Consider the following 18,847-nt stretch of genomic DNA (forward strand, 5'->3'; position numbering starts at 1 on the left):
TTAGATATGGAGAAGCTAATTCTAGCAAGTAACGGCTTTTATTTTTAGGTGATACACTAGAGGTTGGGTTTTAGGATGCTCCAGGAAGACATAAACAGAGGGAAACTGCTCTTGAAAGAGACTTTGTTTAAAGGGTGGTCTAAAATCTTTGTGGTTTTTGTCGTGTTGCTAACCTAGTGTGATTTTGCAAGGACTTTTACAAGATAGGTAGTGTCAGATAATTATAATGTGGTTGAACCTTCTCCTAGATTAGTTAGGGATATGAACGTAAATTTTCATCTATAATAATATTTGGAAGGGTTTGATAGGAGTTTGCAGGTTCTGAGCTCAACAGCAAAAGCCTCTGCACAACAGTACAAAGTGTGCCTTGCAGGAGCAGCAACTGAGAAACAGGACCCCAAGCAACTCTGTCAACATTTTGGATTGAAGCCTTGGACCAGAGGAGAGCTTGGTGCCATAAATTACTCAAAAATTGTGCAAGAGCATCTTGAAGGAGTGTTAAGGGTGGTGCCAAGTCCGCATGCATGGAACAAGATCCCTTTGTTCAAGGCCACAACGCGCAGCTGTTAATGCTCTAAGAAGACTGATTTTGGATCAAACTATTGCTGTATCAGACTGAGAACTCAAGTTCTCTCCAGACGTAGGCAAACTTACAGTGGACATGATTACTTTCCACATAGCTGGGTCCTGCATACTTTCCAAAGGTTTGGGGTACATCATCAAGACAGCTCTAAATGGGAGGTGCTACTTGGTAGAGAAGACACCTGCTGGCAAACAATTACAAAGCTCCAGAGAAACATGTAAAATAACAGGAAAACACAGAGTTCTGTACGTTAATTTCAGCCTTGTGTATGCTCCCTTGGCAATTATTGTAGAAGTAAACCCATGAGTAGTCCTAACTGAAAGAGACCAATCCAACATCGTTATTTATGTGAGCTATTCTTGCAACACATGCCATGGTTTCCCTCAGGCTTTTATTGCTTTCAACTGGATCACAGGTTTCATACTTATACCTATACCGAAAAGAATAAAGGAGAACCCACCAAGGGTAAGCAAAATAAATGGAACTATCCAGAAGAAGAAATCTAGAGATAATGCGCAGACTTTGGCAAAGATCTTCCCTGATACCATGGAGACTACTCCTACGCCGAGTCCGCTACAAAGATGAACCATGTTCAATCATAGAGGGAATTCACCACCAAACCATAGACCAATCCGCCCGCCCACGAGCTCTGGAGGCCAAAGGGAAGACACGGCCGACCCTAGTCAGTAGACCTCCATGTGCCATACCACAGAAGCCCCATCCAAGAGGGATGCATCAACCTAGCTCATCAGCTACTGCCATGCCTCTAGTAGGAATTACTGTCCAGGTACTGATTAGTCTCTCCAACAGTGAGCCCTCCAATACCAATATATAGCTAGAGTCCATGTCTATAATTAGCATACAGGCCCTATATTCCCTTCTAGACCTCCATCCAGATATATCACTCTAGTTAGGGTTATTCATCTTAACCTCCTGACTGCACCGACTAGGGTCTATCCCAACCCATAGGAGATCATTAGCTAACCTCGATGTAACAGATCCATTTTGGGATGTTTACACGTGGATTGGTCACCATTTTAGTCTAGAGAGGTCCTAGGATTCAAGAGGAGAATCTACATTTGATGATTTGTTCTGCTAAACTGTCCAAGGATCTCTATAGTTAAAATTTCCTTTGTTCTCCTTTGTGATTTCCCTTTGTTGGTTTGTCAGTGGAGGCCTCTTATAATTGATTGCGTATAAGTTGTGCTCTTCAGTGAATAGAACAATGGAAGGCTGCTGCAATCTCAAATTTTCCAGCACATACCTGGCATGGATTCTGTGTTCTCCTTTACTCTTGCTATAAATGAGGATAGCATGAAGGAAAACCAGCTAAACTGAAACATAAGCGAATTCATTATCTTGTTTATCAGAGATTTGGGGCACTAGGCAGTCTAAAGGTCATCAGTGTGAGATCTTATATATACAAGCATCTTTCCATGAAGAGGGATGTCTTATGCCATCTCGCCCTCTTTGACGTTGATCGGGTGGTATCTTGATCTCAGATCTATCAACTTTCTTGAAATAGTGACTCCGTTAAGCTCATTGAACGAATCTAGAGTCTTGAGGAGTGGAAATTTTTCTTAATGATGGCCTTGTTACTATCTCTCTAGTCAAATTGTGTTACACTCAAGTTGAGGCAACATGACCTCGGAAAGGGTCAGTCAACATTTTCTTTTAAAGGATCAATGTTTGTATTATATTTGTTTGGGCTTCACGTAAATGATTAAAAAGGAATCAAGGTCAAGGTCCTTGGTGAGGGTGACATGGCACAAGACTAGGTGGATCTAAGGCTAAGGGGTCTAAACATTAAATGTGCCAAGGGGCAAATGATTTCAATGATATCCCAAGAGAGGGGTAAATGATGCATTGAGGAGATGCCCTCAAATGTAGACATGTGGCATACTAGATCCATCGAGGGAATTGTGGGCTTTGGTATTCAGCATGCAGGTACTTCTCACGTGTTAGATTTTGGATGAGCTTGCTGAACCAGAGAAATGGCTGGGCGGTTATTCATTGTGTCATCCCCTGTTATTTTGTATTCGTCAAATTCGTGGTCTTGGCTGAGCTTATAGTTTTTGGGCGTGACAATTTGGTATTAGAGCTATCAGGCTAGATCGTCACGTTCATCGTAAGATGGCGTTGAATGCAATCGATACACTAATATGTGATGCGCGGGCGAAATATTATTTGAAAAGGAAAATGTCGACTGACCCTTCCGAGGTCATGTTGCCTCAACTTGAGCGTAACAAATTGGCACACACATGCAGTATAAGCTATCTCCCCTTTGAATCATATCATCAGAATAAACTTTTGTGCAAGCAAGTTCTTGACCTGCTGTGCCACTTCTTCCCTTTCCATTGGAGAGAGACTGTACCTTAGAGGCAAACAGATTACAGAAAGTGGAGGCATGTGGTTGTGCACGTAGTGTGAAGAATGGTACTCCAGGTCATCACCTAGATTGATGGGAATGCTGAGGAGGTGATGATATAATTGAAGGGATGCTAACTTTTATCAATTTTAAATTATTACCGAAGCTTGCCAATTTAGAGTTTCAACAGAGTTTCTGGTATTAGAGGCTCAATATTTGGATATTGGGATACTCAATAACATCTTTCAGTTGATTTCTGTGATGCAAAAGGATTGTGTATGAACAGGAATGGAATGATCCCATGTTAACTATTCTTACAGGGATTTTGTTATTTGTGGATTAGCTTAGATTACATGGCTTCTTAGGAAACCCTTCTTCATTTTGTTGTTTAAAATATGATGTACATGCAGGCATGTGGTCTTATTTTTAATGGATTGTCTTTTGTGTTGCATCTATTAGCATAATTGCCACGTCTTTGAGTTGCATTGTGTGATCTTTTGCAGGAAATTTCTAAAACAGGAGACATGGAAGATTTTTCTCAGCTACTTCGCCTACTTTGTTGGTGTCCTGCATACATTTGTTCTCGTGAAGCAATGGAAACAGGGGTGTATGTTTGGACTTGGCTCGTATCTGCAGCACCTCAGTGGAGCTCGCTTGTATTGGCAGAGCTTGTAGATGCTTGGCTGTGGACTACAGAAACAGGTCGTGGTCTGTTTGCATCAGGAGCTGCCTATTCTGGACCAGCAGGAAAGCTGAGGCCACATCTGATGCCTGGAGAGCCTGTGTCCTGTGGTGATAGGGATCCTGCTGAAGGGATTATGGCACATCGTTTATGGTTGGGTTTCTTGTTTGATCGTTTTGAGGTGAGACCCCTGCTTTCTGGATAGCTGCTTTTGCAGGGTCTTTTGAAAATATTGCCCCTTACATGTAGTGATGTAAAGTTTAAGCTCTTTGAACATAAGCTTGATGCAACAATGGTTCTTCAGCTGTTGTAAAAAATTGTCATCAGTTTATTTATTAGTCGGCTGACAACTTGAGCTCTAAAATTCAGTTGAATGAATTTGTGCTTCTAGTTCATGTTTAAACTTACCCGAGGGCCAGGCCAGCTAGCCAGGGATGGAACAACACTGCTGGTTAAAGTGGATATACAAGTGTGACTTGTCTCTTTGTGGCCCCTCATGCATTGCATTGAGGGTCTGAGCTTCTCAAAGTTGCATAGGCCTTAAAATTTAGGATGGTTATGTCAGATAATGGCTTCTATGTATTTTCCAGCTGCAAAAGAAAATATGTGCGGGACCATTACTAGATACGAAGGCATCAAGTTAATGATTGGAGAAATAAAAAACTTTGAAGTGTGCTTAGACAATTTGCATATATTTTCTATTGGCCATACATATAAAGCACATCTCCAAGCTTATTTTGTCCTCCATCTCTAGTTGCTAGTGGTACATTCCCTACATGCTGATTAGCTACATGCTAGCATCCCCTATAGCCATGTACTTCCTTGCTTCACATAGGCTACTTATAGTCAAACCACTCCTCATGATGTGTCATGTGGTTTGTGGCACCAAAATCAATGAACCAATCATCATCATTCGGTGGCTGTGTCATGCTACTAACGACATGTTCCATGGAAAACAAGTGAGCCACACTTGAGCTTGCTCTTTCTCAGTATCCATATCCATTATATCCACCTACATAATGATTTTGGTATCTTTCTCATCCTTGCGAATTAGCATTTTGCGCATTCATGCTCATAGTGCCTATACTTTCCATAGTAATGGCATTCTCCAACTCTTTGTGCATGCCCAAACCAGCCTTTTCCACAAGGTTGTGTTCTCCCCCTACCTCTAGGCATGAAGCTACCTCGACCTCTAAGCATAAACAAAATTTATTGAACATAATATTTAACATCGTTATATAGACAATAACTATCTCTAAGATGATAACAATGCTTTTGTAACCACAAAAGAATGACTTTAAGGGCTCGTTCACATGTGAAATGTTGCCACTTACATTACAAGGAAAGAACATAAAGAAATTAAGTGTTGCATTTGTTGTTATTTCTCAATGTCACAATGGTATGGGATAGTAGAGATTTCGAGGATTTTGACATATAATGCTTGAACCTATACCAAATTTACAAGAACAATGAATTGATGTAGTATAGTAATTTCTAATGCTACAAGATAAGAATAATATGTTGGAAAGGTCACCTCCCCATCTATAAGCCCCCATATGAGGAGAGCATGGTGGAGGGAGACCTACGGGAGAACAAGCCCAGAGAAAAGCATGGGGCTACAACTTGGGCAGCACATGGGCTGCCATGTGGGCAGAAACCAAAGAGAGAACCTGGCAGATGGAAGAGATCATAAAGGACAGCAAGGGCTTGGAAAGGCCATGCAGCTGTCTGGGATTGGTTGAGGCAGATCTGCGCAGGAGAATCAGACTGGAACAGAGCCGATGAGCTAGCAGGTGACATCAGCAGTGTACGGGGCTGTATGGAGTAGTGCCACATGGTGCAATGAAGGCGGGAAAGCAGCATGAAGTATCGGCCTGATTAGACAGGCTGGTTGGGCTAGGTAGAGCCAGCCAACCAGGCCTGTTTATAGGCTGGATACTAGGCTGGGCCTTGCAAGGAAGTGTGGGCCAAAGGTCCTTGTTTTGTGTGCCCCTTTGAAGCCGTTTTTTGAGGCAGTAAAGTCGGTCAGGGAGGGGCTGAGTGGGTTGGCCAGATCTCCCCCTTCTGGTCGGTTTTTGCAGCAAGGCCTTGGGCCTGTAAAAGGAGAGGCCCTGGGCCTCATTCATCATCCAACCATTCAGCAAGAGCAGGAGCAGACAGGAGCAGCCAGAAGCCAGTCCCTTGGGCCTCACACTGGGGGTGAAGGAGAGTGAAAAGTGTGCTGCAGACTGAGTTCCTAGAGGCTGGACCTTGGCTGTCTTCTAGGGCAGCAAGGTGTTGTGATCTAGACAAAAAGACACAGTTGTAATCCAAGCAAGAGGGATGTTACAGAAATTACTGTTTTTATATCGCTTGCTTAGGATATTATTTTATATTATAGTCATGTTGACGATGGCAAAGTAATCCATAGAAATATATCGGGTTTGGTTCGGGTTCTAGTGGATGCTTTGCATGGTTTATTTTGGGACGCCTAACTGGACGTGTGTTTTGCCGGGCTAGATTGAAGCATGGTGGGTGATCTCATTTTAATACTAGTGTCGCTAGTGTGATTGGTGTTATTGCAATTGGATGCAATGTGGGTGTTTTGATGTTTGTATATCGAGCGTAATTGTGTTGGGATTAGTTGGTGTGATGAGTCATCAATTGATTGTTAACAACTAACACAATCATCGGCTGATGAGTTGGATAACGAGGAACGGAGGTGGTGAGATAGTTTGGATTGAGCAAAGTATTAAATGGTTGCTAAAGGCCATGGGCCAATATTGTAAAAATAATGTGGGCTAATTTATTGCTTTTATTTTGATGAGGGCATATTAAGCCTTGAAGCTAGGTTGAGTAATCTCTCTCATTATGGACAAGGGATGCTTTTGGATGTACCATTATTGGCTCTTTGCTTTTTGAAATATACAATTCTAAATACTCTAGCTGGGGAGCAAGAGCCACCATCTAGAGGAGGGTGACCCCATGTTGCGTTGCTCTCTCCTCTTTCTCTATTTTTCTTTTGATTCTTTGTTCATGGTTTGGTAGTTCATAAATTTGAGGCATGGTTAATATTCCCCCCTCATGACATGTATGAAGAGTGTAGTACATCTCTGGTCTAGATAGTCGATGACTGCTATATCCATGTATTTTTGTGTGAAAAGCCTCCCCTGCATCTGATAATAGCTAGGATATCGTATACGGACATGCTCCTTCATCTCCACTTCATGTGCGTCGCAAAGAGTACAGAGCCTCAAAAATTGTATGGTGTTGTGCGGCTGAAATCTCATGTCTTGCGTCGATACGAAATCGGTGGGATGAGAACTCGAGATCTATACTGCATGGGGAAGATATATTTGCAGGTTTCTTGGTGCGTGGATGAAGCCGTCCTCACTGAAGTGGCTCTCTATACAACGCTTTTTCTTGCATGTGCCTGCGGTGGGAAACACCCATGTCCTTTGGATGTATACCTACCATAGGTCATACCGGATGATTTGATGAGTCTCTTGTTGTGTTAGACACAAGCACATGCCCCATTGACATTCTACACAAACAAATCGTGTTACACACAAATTGTATGCAGCAATGACATCATCCCCAAGGTTTGGTGAGCCCCAACGGATGACAGGTATAGTGAAGGCTGCGTGCACTCTTCCGATGCCTTTGCAGACTGCTGCCCATTTCATTTGATGCTGCACCTGAAATGCCTATGTTGGATCAGAATTTGCAGCAAGGTACTCTAGTGGTTGATGCCTCAGTTCAGATCCAGTGACTCAGCAAGAGAATTGAAGATATGGTGGCACATGAAAGTACATTAGTGCAGGAAGTAAGGACAGTCCCTCGCTGGCTACTCCGCACTGTTGAGGACAACAAGCTTTCTGCACCTCTTCCAGGCCGTACAGGGACTGACACTAGAGATGCTAAGGATTTGCAGCAAGGTACTCTAGTGGTTGATGCCTCAGTTCAGATCCAGTGACTCAGCAAGAGAATTGAAGATGTGGTGGCACATGAAAGTACATTAGTGTAGTAAGTAAGGACAGTCCCTCGCTGGCTACTCCGCACTCTTGAGGACAACAAGATTTCTGCACCTCTTCCAGGCCGTACAGGGACTGACACTAGAGATGCTAAGGATGCCGACTGTTGTGAATCATCTTGGGTCAGCAAGATACTTGAGATGGATGAACCTGTTTGTTTCGATGATGCACATGATAATGTGCATTGGATGCAGGCCATGCAAGCAGAGTTGGACTTTATTCAGAAAAAACTCACTTCAGAGCAAGTGGATTTGCCTGCCGGCAAGAAAGCAATTGAAACTAAGTGGGTGTACAAGATGAAACAGAAGCTAGATTGTTCCATAGACAGGTACATACCCCGTCTTGTTGCAAAGGGTTATGCTTAGAAGAAAGGCATAGATTATGACGAGACCTTTCGTGTATGACCACTATTAGGTCTATGGTTACACTGGCTGTGTTTCATGGATGGAATATTCATCAGCTGGAGATTAAATTTGCATTCTTAAATGGGAATCTTCACGAAGAAGTTGATGTTTCAGCCAATTGGTTTTGTGGTACCTGGGATGGAGGACAAGGTATGGAAGCCAAAGAAAGCCTTGTATGGTTTGAAATAGGCCTCCTAGAACTTGGTATGCCAAGATTGATGCCTTTTTGACCAGCTAGGGAATGAGAATAGTTCACATGAGAGCACCCTCTATGTCAGGAAAGGAGGAGAGACTTGCTCGTTATTGGTCTTTATGTCGATGACATGCTGCTCACGAGTACAAATTTTAGAAAAAATGCAGATTTCAAGGCTGAACTGCAGTGGACTTTTGAAATGTCAGGTTTGGGGCTAGTTCATTATTATTTGGGCATCCAAATTTGTGCAGGATGACAGAGGTATGTGGTTATTGCAATCCAAATATATTAGAAAACTCTTGGAACAGTTCAGATTTCAGAATTGCAAGCCCATTTCCACTCCTATGGAGCTAGGGCTTAAGCTGTCTGTTCATGATGCTAGTGAATTGTTTTGTTGCCACTGTTTATAGCCAGGCTATAGGATGTCTCATTTACCTGGCCTGACGCTTAGTATGCACTGTCCCAGCTGAGTAGGTTTATGCACAACCTTAAGGCTTCTCACTAGGAGGCTGTGAAGTGTGTATTCAGATATTTGCAAGGCACTTGTCTCTTGTTTTTCTCCTTCCTAGGGGGGGTGACTTGCTTTTACTTGCTTACAACAATTTGGATTGGGCTGGTAACTTTGATACATGGTAGTCAACCAATGGGAATTGTTTCTTTCTCGAACATTCATGCATTTCTTCGTTCAGTAAGAAATAGTGTATGGTTTGTTTGCAGGTAGAGGCTAAGGGATAAGACTAGAGGTGTGCAAAAGCGCTAGGAGTGGAGTCTAAGGTGGAAGTAGAGAGGAGGCTGAAGTAGAGGTGAGTGAAGGTAGAGAGGAGTTGAAGCAGAGAAAGAAAGATATATTAACGTCCTCAGAAGCCCTCGCGGGCCTATAAGACAAAGTGCAAAACACACCAAAGGGAAAAGAACTCATACAAGCCACAAAGGCTGAAGCAAAGGGCGCGCTAAGGCCCTTGCTGAGTACTATGCTGAAATAAAAAAGCTCAATAGCTCAAGCTAAATCAAGTTCAGAATATATTAGGTGCTATCTGAAGTAGGTTGAGACTGGAGCTGGAACTCAGAAACTAAAACCGGGCACCATGGTGGCTCGTCTATGAGTGATGAAAATGTCTCGGATCTGTCTGCTGGATTGTCTCATGCTGTGGTGGCGGAGGGGAACGTGGTCTCCTCGATCTCTGAACCCGCTGAGCTATGTTCAGAGTGACCACTTGTCCCGGGCGGTCTCCTCTGAGGAAAACTGTAATAGGTTTGACCTCAATAGAGGGTGCTTTGGTCGCTCTTCGTGTCGCGGGTCAGAAATCCAGGCTGCCCGCATATCGGCTAGCTCCTCCTCCTCCATACCACCGTGTCTTGGAGCTGACTCAAAAACATAGAAATCTGTGACTCGTCGTTGTGTCTGGTCAGCCTCTATATCCTGTGGTATTATCGCCTTGTGTTGCTCTTTGATTTGTCATAGGAGTCTCCTTGTGTCAGCGCATCTTAAGTCTATAGAGCTTAACACAGAACTGGTCATGGAAGTGGATCAATCGTGATAGTGGACTGAAGCCACTCCCATCCTGGTAGAGACAGTGGTATCGCCCTTGAATCTCGTAGTAGGTTGGGCAGGCGCAGAGAAAGTGCTCCTCTGTCTCAATCACTCGCAGTGTGCATAGCATGCAGATCCGCTGCTTTCTGGGTATACGTGTAACTCTCCCTGTCTCAATCCTCAATTGATGAAACCCGCACTTGCCCAATAGCTATCCTCAGTGCATGTGAGACTCCTCTGTCCTCGAGATACTGGGGTCTGATGATGAATCCCTCCTCTGAGACGCTCAAGAAGTGATTGTGGTAAAACTGGGTCTTGGTGGGGAGCTCCTGGTCTCTCCCCCAATTCCGAGATGTGTGGAGCTGGAGGAGAACTATGTGACTAAAACAGACCTGATACAATGAGTTGAGGGTTGGAGCCTCTAAACAGGCATCAACACCCGTGATGAACCCAAGAAAAATCCATGGTCTTATCCATACCGATACATAAAGAGAGAGAACTCTCTGAGTTCATGAAGAGGGTCAGGATTGACGGCACTATGATGATCATCTGGGGAGGGCTGGTGGAGAAGTCAAGCCTAGGAGGGGGTCGATGTGCGAGGCTACTATGGGGGCATAAGTCATGTGATCAGACGGTGACGGTTGTCAGTACGTGTGGTTCACTGTGGTCTCCTATGGCCTTGCAATGAACCAGTGCCACTGTCACACCAATCGGCCGTGGCTCTGACTTGGTGAGGAAGGAAGGAAGGTCTCCTAGTCTGATTTGTCTCTCAACCCACTGGTGAGTTTGATGTTCCTCTTGTTGTGGTCCGCAGGCCCGTCATCTCTTTAAACACTGGTAGTCCGTACTATCTGGCTGAAAAAACCTCAGTAATAATCGTGCTTTGGAGTTTGGATGTATGTCCTAGTGTCGTCTCTGTGATCTGAGCAAATGCTCCGTGGGTCGGATGATCCCATGGATAAAAGTTGCCAGACGCATCTGATGGATAGGAGTTCGAAACCATTGTTGAATAGGCAATGACAGTGACCTCTAATCTCATAGTACATCGAGCATTCGACACAGAGAGAGAGAGAGAGAGAGAGAGAGAGAGAGAGAGAGAGAGAGATTAACGCCCATGGGAGGCCTCACGGGCCTAAGGGACAAAGTAGATAGAAAAGCAAACTCATACAAGCCTTAGTGGGCTGAAGCAAAGGGTACGCTAGGACCCTTGCTGAGTATTAATCTATGCTAATAGCATCATAATCACGGAAAAAGAAAGTCAACTACAATTGCAGAGTGGGCCATATCAATCAATCAATCAATCAATCTAGGTGCTGGGACGAAACCGAATCCTGGTACAGTGATGGCTCTGTGGTGGGCTGCGAAGATGTCTTGTATCCGCGTCTGTCGAGCTGTCTCGCATTGCGGTGGGGGACGCGGTCTCCTCGCTCTTTGGACTCTCTGGGCTATGTCTAGGGTGACCCCTCGTCTTTGTCGGTCTCCCTTGAGGAAAGCTGTGATAGGTTGGACCTCAATAGAATGTATCCTGGGGGCTCTTTGTCGCACAAGTGGTCTCGGAAGATCGCACCCCCAGAAAGGTGCTGCATACATGACAGTCGGCCGCACTAGTGTGTCGAAAAGCCAGCCCTTCGTCGGTGGATCTTGGAAGTGCGCTTGGAAACACTGCCGCTCTAGTCTAGCCAAAGCACTACGCCCTCGTGTGAGCTGTGCCTGGGCTGCATGTTTCATCGTTAGCGAAGGGGCTGCAGAGAGATCTAGAGGCATTAGAGGTGTTTTGCAGAGAGAGAGATCTGACAGTCAACCTTGGGAAAACTAAGGTTATGATCTTCAACACCTCACGAGCAGTGACTCCCCGACTTAGTTTCACCTATCGTGGTGAACCAATGGAGATAGTGCAGTCATACACATATTTGGGAGCAGTCTTCACAGGACCCATCTTATAAGGACTATATCATCGGCATATAACAATATCTGTAGGAGGAGATCCCCTAGTAATGAGCCCTCGCCACCTAGACAATCTATGAAAGATGTGATCTCATCAATGTAGAGTCCAAAGAGAGTCCATGAGAGAGGGCAGCCCTGCTTCACCCCAATGGTTCTCTTGACCCAATCCGATAGACCGCTTGGGGCACGGACCCTGCCTCTGATTGACTCATATATATAAGCTCATCACACCCCAAATCAGCATCTCTGGGATCTGCATCTCCTGTAGTCTCCTGATCATGCGGGATCATGGAACAGCGTCGAAGGCCTTTCGAAAGTCTACGAAGCATGTGTAGACTCTCTGATGTCTAGACCTCGCCTCCTCAATGATAGCCCTCAGAGTAGTGGTGCTCCATGCTGGTGGGAAGCCGTGACAAAGTGCAAGGTTAAACATATGTGCAAGGAGAGAGATGTATTACCATCTTCGGGAGGCCTTGGGGGCCTATGAGACAAAGTACAAAATCAGAGTAACTCATACAAACCTCTGTGGGCTGAGGCAAAGGGCTCACTAAGGCCTTTTGCTGAGTACTTTACTAAACTAAGCTCAAAGCTATCACTCAATCTTAGAATCAAAACACATAACTAGGTGCCATTGTAGCTCTCCTATGAGCTGCAAAAGTATCTCGCATCTGTGTCTATTCCTGTGACAGGCGGCGCGGTCTCTGTATCCGGTGGGTCATATCAAGAGTGACGCCTTTGCTTTGGTGATCCCTTCCCGGTAAAGTTATGTGGGCTGAACCTCCATTGTGCGTGTTGTGGTCCATCTTTGCATCATGTGTGGCCCTTGTATCTCTAGCTGCACCTCTCCTCCTCGTCGTCTCATCCCATCGACCTATGCTGCCCTCATATTATCGATCTCCTCCACTACTCTGCCATGTCTAGTGGCAAACTCGAATGCGTAGAAAACTTTTACAAGTCGCTAAGCTTGATCCATCCCTGTCTCACGCGGTATTGTCTCCGTTTGCTGTTTGATCTGACGTAGCAGGATCTCTCGATGTCGTCGCATCTCGATCGGATAGAGGCCAGCACAGACCTGATCCTAGAAGTGAATCAGCCAGGAAAGCAGCCCAAAATCGTATCCCTCTTGAAAGTGGCAGTGGTACTGTCTTGGGGTCTCATACTAAATTGGGCAAGTACACAGGAAATGCTCCTCTGTCTCTACCTTATCCAACGTGCATAATCTGCAAATTCGTTGCTCTCTAGGCGTACTTGCCTCAATCCTCAATTGGACAAAGATTCGTACATGTTTGATGGCAATTCTCAGGGTGCGTGAGACTTGCATGTTCTCTAGATTTGGGTGTTTGATAATCACTCCATCCTCTGATACTCTCAAGAAGTGGTCGTGGAAGAACTAGATCTTGGTAGAGAATTGGTCCCCTCGACAAGTCCATGATGTATGAAGTTGGACTAGGCTCAACCGTATAATACGGTTGATCTCATCTTGTGAGACCAAGGGATCTGGGGCATCCAAGCTATAGTGAAAGAGTGTGTACGAGTGACACGTCCCAGCACTCCTGAAACCCGTGATCTGCAAAACAACCATACACAACATCAGAACTGAGCAGGCTGCTCACCACCCAACCGTGACATCTACGGGATGTGATCCCGAATCAGAAGATGTCCCCTCCGAGCCACGAGCTGAGCTACTGGCACGAACTCCCAATCAGATCCAAACCAGCCTGGTGTCCCATACCACCAGGTGGCGCTGTGAAGCCCTGGATCTGTCACTGGGCCTTGGGCTACGCTAAGATGCAGGCGCGCGTCCGCGACACAATCCAAGATCAGACCTTGCACCTGGGAACGAGACTTGCTCCCAACTGCTCACACAGAACTGAACCCCCTGGGCCTCTTTTATAGACTCGGGCCCCGGCGCCAAAAATAGTGAAGACCTATAAATAGTTCGTACCCTTGCCACTCAACCCGAGAATCAAGCCTGCCTAGCTATAAGCCTCCCCAGGCTAATCTGAGCTAGTTCTGTGTACCTAGTACACGTCAGATACCAATCCGTGCACATGACATACTCCCCCTCCTATAAGAACTCACTCCTGAGTTCGCTAAGAAATCTGGAAATGTTCTTTGGAGGTTTTGTAATGTCTCCCATGTTGCATCCTCCTCAACACGATCCTTCCACTTAATCTTGTATTCCGTGATAGTACGATTTCGAATCTGTCTTTCACGAAATTCAAGAATAGATTCAGGTTCGTGAGGAATAAAAGTCAAATCTGTAACTTCTATAATCTCATGAGGAGAAACAAGTTGATCATCTGCACCCAATACTTCTTTCAGTCTACTGACATGAAAGACTGGATGTACCTTAACATCAGGAGGCGATTCTAGTCGATATGCAACTGGTCCAATTCTTTTAATAACCTTGAATGGACCACAGTATCTGGGGGATAATTTCGGAACCAAACCAGTACTTAGGCTCTTGGATTCCTTAGGAATTCTCAAATATACCATCGTTCCTTCAGAGAACTCTCTGGGTGAACGATGTCTATTAGCATAAAATCTGTCCCGATCTTGGGCACTTCTAATAGACTCCTTGGCAAACTGCAACATTTCCTGCATGTCTTGCAAGAAGTTCTTAGCAGCATCATTTTGAATCCCTTTTAATCCAACCATAACTGGTGACTTAGGTTGAAACCCGTACATAAGCATAAAAGGACTGTAACCTGTACTAGAATGCTTTGCACTGTTGTAAGCAAATTCAATCATGGGTAGATAATCTTCCCATGAAGACTGTCTCTTAGATACATATGCCCAAAGCATGTCTTCAACCAACTGGTTGACCTTTTCTGTACTGCCATCGGATTGTGCATGATCCGAGGAACTCATACTTAGAGTAGTTTCCAACTTCTCAAATACAACAATATGCCATAGATTCTTGGCAACCAAAACATGTCCCATCATGTATGACCACATGGGGTAATTGGTGCCATCAAGCTTGTCATCGGCCCCAATCAGCCCAAACAAATCATCTTTGCCAGCAGACATGGTGCTGAAATACAAGGCAAATGTACCAACTGGCAAGCAAATGTGAGAAAGGCAACCTCTCAGAATCAAGTGCCAAAAAACTTCCCAAACTTCAAAGCTTATGTCTGTAAAAGACTCTGCTGTCCCAAGGTGTACCTGTTGCAAGAAAAATCCCCAAAGGCAACACGAGGTCTCCCAAAATGCAAATGAAGCAGAAATTGGAAAAAGCCAATGCAAAAACGGCTTACCCAATGATGAACGGCTTTGAAAGCGAGCAAATGAGGGCTGGAAATGAGAATTACAGCAAAAGAAAGAGATCCAATGGAGAGAAGCTCGCAGCCCAAGGCAAAGGGATGCCAAATGAGGAGGGAAGGGCTCAAAGAGAAGTCTCCAGATCAATTCAGCAGCTCCAAATGGCTCCAAACGCCGGCACGCAGCTCGAGGCATCTCGAAAATGTTGGCATGCAGCTCGAGGCAGCTCCGTACTGCAATGAATGTACTGAAATTTTGACAAACCGGACAGAAGTACGGAATTTTTTGACAGATGTACGGATTTTCGTACGATTTCAGACAGATGTACGGATTTACGTACAATTTCTGATGCATGTACGGATTTTTGTACAATTTCTGACGCATGTACGTTTTTTTTTGTTTTTTGGGACAGGCTCGAAAGTTCGTACAGATGATGTAAATGCTCGCGTGTGGTCGTTTTTTGCTGCAGCAGGCTGGAAAATGCACCGAGAAACAGTTTCCTTCGCGAGAGTTGATCTAAAGTGTGGTCTTTTCGCGACAGAAGTGTTTGGAAAGGTCTCAAACACTGGTGGAAGTTTGAAAACCAGCAAGACCAGCAAGAATGAGAGTTCCAGAGGTTGTCAAACAGCTTGGGAAAGCTGTCAATGGCTGAGGGAATGGATTCCCGACCTACTCTGATACCACTGTTGGGTGTTGGAAGCAATGGAAGCTCAAAAATGGAAGCACAATGGAGAAAAACGAGATGCTATAATAGATTGCTGTAAAACTCAAGTGAGGAGGCTCAAGGGAGAGCCAACATAACAAAACCCTGGGGCTAACTGTCCTAACTGACCTAGATGGTACATAAACTAACTGTACCAATAGTCCTAACTGACTATAACTAGGCCTACAAGGCTCATACCAAGGTATAAGTGGCATCTATGGATAGCCCATGACATAGCCTACAGGTCGGCTCCTATACAGCACTGGGGTCAGCCCATTTGATAGCTGGTAGGTGTCCTAATAGGCTAGCTGACTAAGGGGGGGTGAGACTATATATGTGCCTCCCCGCTCCCCTCATTTTCCATCTCATTGTGGAGCAGGCCGAGCATCTATAGCAGAGGTTTTCCCCAGTTGGCTGTGGGGTTTTGGCCTGAGATCACTTGCTTTTTCTCTCATCTCTCTGTCCTTTCTTGTTGTGTGTGTGTGAGGTTGGCTCTCTCTCTCACTCTTCTATTCATTTCATCTGCACTTCTCACATGGTATCAGAGCCGCAGTTAGCTTGAGACTCGAGGAGCGGAAGGACTGTTGAGCCAGCACATAGGGAGAGAGGTTTAGTGTGAGCTGTTCGGAGGTGCCTTTGAGGGGAGCGTGTGCGAGGTGTGAACTGTTCGAGTGCCTAGCAAGGGGTGACTTTGAAGGGTGTTTTCAGATCAGAGAGGAGATGTTTTCGAGGGACGTATAGCGAGGAGTGAAGGCACATTGGGCTGTCAGCCCCTTCATCCTCTTCTCTAGCCCCCTCCTTTTTTCCACCTTCTGTCAGTGTCTATCTCATCCACCTTCTCTTTCAGTTCAGCTCTCTCCCCAACTTGGCGACTTTGTTCGAGATGATAGAGAACAAGACAGAAATTCCAGTGTTGCTCACGTTCCTGGTTGACCGGCAATTTGATAGGCTCAATTACAACATCTGGCGGGTGATGATGGAGTCTGTGTTACAGTCATATGATTTGGCATATTTCATCCTGATAGTAGATTTCATCCTGATCGGTGTTGCTCGATCAGATCCCCTTGCAAAGGACCTTGACGTCCTGGCATAGGAGGCTGAGTCCCTGTCTCAACTATGGCACTGTGTCCATGCAAGGGTAAGATCATTTATTTTCCTTAACTATACTCCTTAGGTGATTAATCACGTGAAGCACATGGCAGTGGCCAAGAGTATATGGGAGCATTTGGCATCCATGTATAATCGAACCTCTCCCATGAAGAGGGTTTCCCTGAAAGTCCAGAGGCGGTTGTTGGATCCCAAGAAGTCTTCATCGATGCAGGATCACATCAACAAGTTACAGGAACTTCAGCAAGAGATCGTCCAGACAGGGAAGAAGATATCAATCGAGGACATGCGCATAACACTCCTTTCCGAGCTATCCTCTCAGTATGGAGCCTTGTATTTGTCCTTGATCACGAGTGGTAGGATGAATGAGTTGCCTTTGGAGGAATTGGTCCTGATGGTGGTAGAAAGCAGTTGACAGCTGCGGAATGAGAAGCACTCCAGCCATCCGTTTGTGTAACCCATGTGGCAAAAAATGTCATTATTGGCGCAGTGTCCCCAAACGAACGCTAATGGGCACAAAAACCAGTTGGCGAATGGTGTTACTATTGCGATGACATATACTCTAGCCTTCTAGTGGCACGGGTAGGCGTTGCCAACAGGCTTTCTAGATCCAGATGGAGGATTGCTTGCTTGTTTGTGGCAACAGGACTTGCCAATCAGGTGCGAGGGGAGTCATGTATCGAGGCAGGCATCGGGCAGGACCTCGAGCCACGAGGAGTGGTCCCTGATGACTCAAGTACTTATGGCGGTCTTCAGTGATGGAGTATCACACGATGGATTCCTCCAGTTGTTCGAGCGACACACCCAGCTCCTTGGCGCCATCCAAGAGCTGAGAGGGGGTGTTAGGGGTCAACATCTCCGGATGTCACCTAGAGAGAGAGGGTCTTGCTTGTGGGTGTGCCCGCCTAGTGAGAGGCTAGGGTAGGTTGAGAGAGGGCTGGGGCGCCGACTCCCTTTAGTAAGAATACTTATCAAAATCTTGAGTATGAGATGAATTTAACAATATGGATGTTGACATGTAGGATTTTGGACTAGATAAGATGGATATGTTGTATCCAACAGCGCCTCTACCTGGCGTCACACTTTAGTTTTCTCTATTTCTTTAACAAAGCCTTTTTAAAACATGGAATTATTATAAATGTTTAAATGTTGTAGCTTTTTTATCTATTTAAAATAGAAGGAGGATGATGAGAACACACCTTCAATAGAGAAAATAGGAAGCTCACCTCAAGAAACCAAAGCTGATCTCACTGTCCATTGGATGAGTCATGAAAATATGACTACCTTGCAGTAGATGGGAAAATCATTTAATGCTAGATTTGCTGTTTGACAACAACCTCTTACTTTTCCATATGGTGAAGAGGAGATTTTAATCCTCTCAAATCCTAAGAAAGAGGTTAATGAAAAAGTCATAATGGCCATCCTTCCTAGTGAGGGTAGTCTAGGGTAGGGCTGACAGTATGGTTGCGTAGCCATCCTAGGCCTCTTGTTGTGACTCAGGGCAGCCTATGAGGAGGCGCATCTAGCTGGCTGCTTGGGGGAGCTTGCGTGGCCACCCGTGTATGATGCAGCCCACCCTCATGACCCTTTTATGGGCATAGGTGGTCCGACCTGCTAGTCGGCCACCTGGCTCTGTTTGGTCGGGTAGGAGGGGTACCCCTTTTATGGCTGGGTGCAGCCCCCTATGGAGGGCATGCTGCAGTAGGCCTAGTCAGCCCTGTTTGGAGGAGCAGTAGGGCTGGTATTAGCCCCTGTCATAGGGCTGTGGGCAGCCCTAGAGGTGAGTTGGCCCACCTGGCCTGGTCGGCCCCTATACAGCACTGGGGTCGGCCCATTTGATAGCTGGTAGGTGTCCTAGCAAGCTAGCCGATTAGGTGGGGGCTGGGGCTATATATGTGCCTCCCCGCTCCCCTCATTTTCCATCTCATTATGGAGCAGGTTGAGCATCTATAGCAGAGGTTTTCCCCAGCTGGCTGTGGGGTTTTGGCCTGAGATCACTTGCAGTTTCTCTCATCTCTTTCTCCTTTCTTGTTTTGTGTGTGTTGAGGTTGGCTC

General features: G+C 45.4%; 1 protein-coding gene across 4 annotated transcripts in view; it reads left to right on the top strand.

Moving 5' to 3' along the window:
- The window catches only part of LOC147889114 (Phosphatidylinositol 3- and 4-kinase family protein), a 71,425-nt gene that overhangs the window by 19,164 nt on the left and 33,414 nt on the right, over window positions 1–18,847 (top strand). For all 4 annotated transcript variants that reach the window (XM_087391739.1, XM_087391741.1, XM_087391740.1 and 1 more), the window contains exon 13: window positions 3,455–3,814. In XM_087391739.1, the coding sequence (XP_087247865.1) occupies window positions 3,455–3,814 (360 nt within the window). The remainder of the gene's footprint in view (window positions 1–3,454; window positions 3,815–18,847) is intronic.

The sequence above is a fragment of the Dipteris shenzhenensis genome, chromosome 20 (assembly GCF_047967505.1).
Source record: "Dipteris shenzhenensis isolate YYH24624 ecotype China chromosome 20, Dip_SZ_1.0, whole genome shotgun sequence".
Classification (NCBI taxonomy): Eukaryota; Viridiplantae; Streptophyta; class Polypodiopsida; order Gleicheniales; family Dipteridaceae; genus Dipteris; species Dipteris shenzhenensis.